Source organism: Mesitornis unicolor, unplaced genomic scaffold, assembly GCF_000695765.1.
Source record: "Mesitornis unicolor isolate BGI_N332 unplaced genomic scaffold, ASM69576v1 scaffold5381, whole genome shotgun sequence".
Classification (NCBI taxonomy): domain Eukaryota; kingdom Metazoa; phylum Chordata; class Aves; order Mesitornithiformes; family Mesitornithidae; genus Mesitornis; species Mesitornis unicolor.
This window is the reverse complement of record NW_010162999.1, coordinates 25,910-28,854: the sequence shown is the minus strand read 5'-3', so window position 1 is coordinate 28,854 and position 2,945 is coordinate 25,910. Positions and strand designations below refer to the sequence as shown.

The 2,945-nt window shown below is 44.1% G+C and overlaps 1 protein-coding gene across 1 annotated transcript in view; it reads right to left on the bottom strand.

Annotated features, from left to right (window-relative positions):
• Nucleotides 1-2,508: 2,508 nt before the first annotated feature.
• MTHFD2L (methylenetetrahydrofolate dehydrogenase (NADP+ dependent) 2-like) overlaps nucleotides 2,509-2,945 on the bottom strand; it is a gene marked incomplete at its 5' end in the record, with an annotated part of 23,109 nt that continues 22,672 nt past the window's right edge. Inside the window, one exon of the mRNA XM_010193790.1 lies at nucleotides 2,509-2,621. Coding sequence (XP_010192092.1) covers nucleotides 2,509-2,621 — 113 coding nt within the window. The remainder of the gene's footprint in view (nucleotides 2,622-2,945) is intronic.

Genomic DNA, 2,945 nt, shown 5'->3' with positions numbered 1-2,945 from the left:
CTGATGGAGAGCAGCACTCCCCACATCGACAGGAGTGTTTGTGCCTGCCTGGATAACCTCTGCTATCTGTCCCCAGCAGGGCTGAGCCCGACGAGCTTTGCTTTCAACACACATCTACACAATGGGAACTTAATCCGGCCTGAATTCGAGAGGTGGCTTCGCCATTAGGCAACAGAGCTGGGTGCGGTAGGCCTGGGAGAAGGCTTCGGCGGATAAGGCTGTGCCTCAGTTTGCCACAGGGCGTTCACGCTTGGACCCGACTTGATCAGGTCTGGCACAGAAGCGTGCTTTTTGGGTTGCTAACAGGCCCTTCCCTCCGGATCCTCCTTCTGGGTGTTCTCCCAGGGGAGAGCACTCTCCCAGCTGTGTCTGGCAGCTCTGAAAATAGCACGTCGCTGAGTGAAACTTCCGTCTCGCTCGCTTTTGTGTAACGCTAACCCGTCCAGCAAAGGGGAAAAGAGGAAAAGCTTATGGTGCACAATAAACTGTTTGTTTGCAGGAACCAAAGATGCCTGTGATGTAAGCAAAATGCCACAAACTGGTTTTATGACAACAAATGCAGAGGTGACTTTAGTTAAATCAAAGCAAACAAACAGAAATCTAAACCAGCAATGTAAACAGGTGAAAAAAAGGTGATGACTGAACAAGCAGAAGAGCTCCATTTGCTCCACTCCTGTCACACTGATAAAAACCAGGAGGAACACAACCACCCCCCAAACTGTAGTAATACTTTTCACAGAGATTAACAGTGAACAAGTTTTATTCCATCTCAGGCAATGACGCAGTGTCCAGTCTAACCATTAGTTCCACAGGCACCTTGATCCTCTGAACATTTATACCACTGCTTACACTGAAACAAATGAGCAAGTGTCTGCACTATTGGCAGGATGTATTCAGTAAGGATGCTGCCAGCCTCTCCTGCAAACACTGCATTGAACATGACTCTCAGAAAGCCCATCGGAAGAGCAGTGCTCCATCTTGGCTCTTTTACTACAGCAAGTGCATTATTTTTGTTTAACGGCAGTAGTATTCAGCCACACTTGCTTTTTCTCCCCTTTTCAAGTGATCTATACTCTACTGGCAAACACCTAAGGCTCTTGATGAAAACAAATCAAAGTTATCCCAGCTGAGATAAAAACGTGAAGATAACAGTCCAAGCCAACTCCCAGTGACTTCAGTGGGAATGGAGGAAGGCTCTTCATGTCCATAGTGCACACACTCGGTTAAAGTGGCATCTTAGCAGTAACCCCACTCCAGCTTTTCCAGTCCACAACACTATTCTAGATCCATCTTTGGAAATAAAACCTTTAGCAACAGAAATGTACCTCCCATATAGTCCTCTCTAAGCAGCCACACATCAGAGCCAAGAATTCACAGGGCTCAGCCTTACATCGTGGATTAAAAAAACACCCCTCATGCAATTTCAGAAAAGAAGAGAATAATCAAATGGCTTAAAATTCCAACAACAAATACTTCATCAGGGATAAACTTTTGCTTTCCTCTTCCCTTCCCCTCCCCGTTACACATAATGTACATACACAGTAGAGTTAACTACATGCTACCTAATCAAGGTCCCATCCAGCCCACTCATCTATTCAGAATTTGTTTTTTGTGTGGGATGTGGGCATTATGCACTAAGACATTTCATCAAACAAATCCAGATGTGGAAATAAAATCATTCTGGCCTCAATTCTAGCTACTTATCCATGCATACCTCCTGCATTTAACACCAGAATTTTCACAGAATCACATGATGTGCTGGGTTGGAAGGGACCTTTAAAGCTACTCCAGTCCAACCCCTGCAGTCAGCAGGGACATTGGTACCAGATCAGGTTGCTCACAGCCCCATCAAGCCTGACCTTGAATATCTCCAGGGATGGGGCCTGCACCACCTCATTTTGCCTGTGCTCAAGTTATACGACTATTTTAAAACATGCACTGAACATCTGCATTCATGTCAACATTGTGGCCTTAAAGTTGAGACAAAAACTGCAGTCTTTCACTCCTCTCAGATTCAAGATTTCTACAGCCAGCCCTTGAGTGTTTAAATACAAAAATTCAAGACTTCAAACTACACCCAGAGTGCTTCATGACCTCACAACCCATGCTGTATTTTTAAAAGACATCTAGCATCTGGAAATCAAGTTTTTCTAATCTTTGACCAAAACCAAGGGTCCCGAGTGCTTCAGTGGTTTTGGTAATCGCACCTCATCCCCAGATACACACGAATATTTGTAATCCATGCTTTGCTTTTCATTTCCACACACATCATTGACCACCAACTACATATCTGCATAGATTGCATTCTCCAATTCATTTTTGCTTGCAGTAAGTCAGTAGGAGGTAACACAAAGTATTTCAGCATTTTGTAAACCATTGGGTTCAGTGTATTTTACATGAAAAAATAAATACAATGTAGAAATAAATATCTTTGTAGTAAAAAATAAATGTTTTGCATATCAATAAATAGAACAGCTTGGATTCTTCTTCCAAGGTAGCCCGCTTGCTCTAGTAAATGAGCTTTTTAGCAACTACGAGTGTGTTCTTCAGAAGCATTGCAACAGTCATAGGTCCTACCCCTCCCGGCACCGGAGTGATAAAGCCAGCCTTCTTCTTCACTTCTAAGAGAAAAGAGAAAAAGGTATTGACTGAGAATGTTTCCAAAATCTTTTTTTCTCCTTCAATTGCCCACAGATGCCTCAGTGGCAATGAGCACGAAGGACTGCAACCTGGAAAGTACTGGAGAACATGGGAAAGGTTAAGGAAGAAATTCTAATGCAGCCACGGCAATGTCAGGATCCAGACAGGACCAGGTCACAAGGTTGCTTTCTCCATCTGAATATTATTACCCAGGGGATAGTTCTGGGGCTCGGTCTCACAGCCTGTTCAAGCTGATCTACCTGCAGCAGGCTATCAAAGCTGAGCAAAGCACCAGCAGCAGCTCA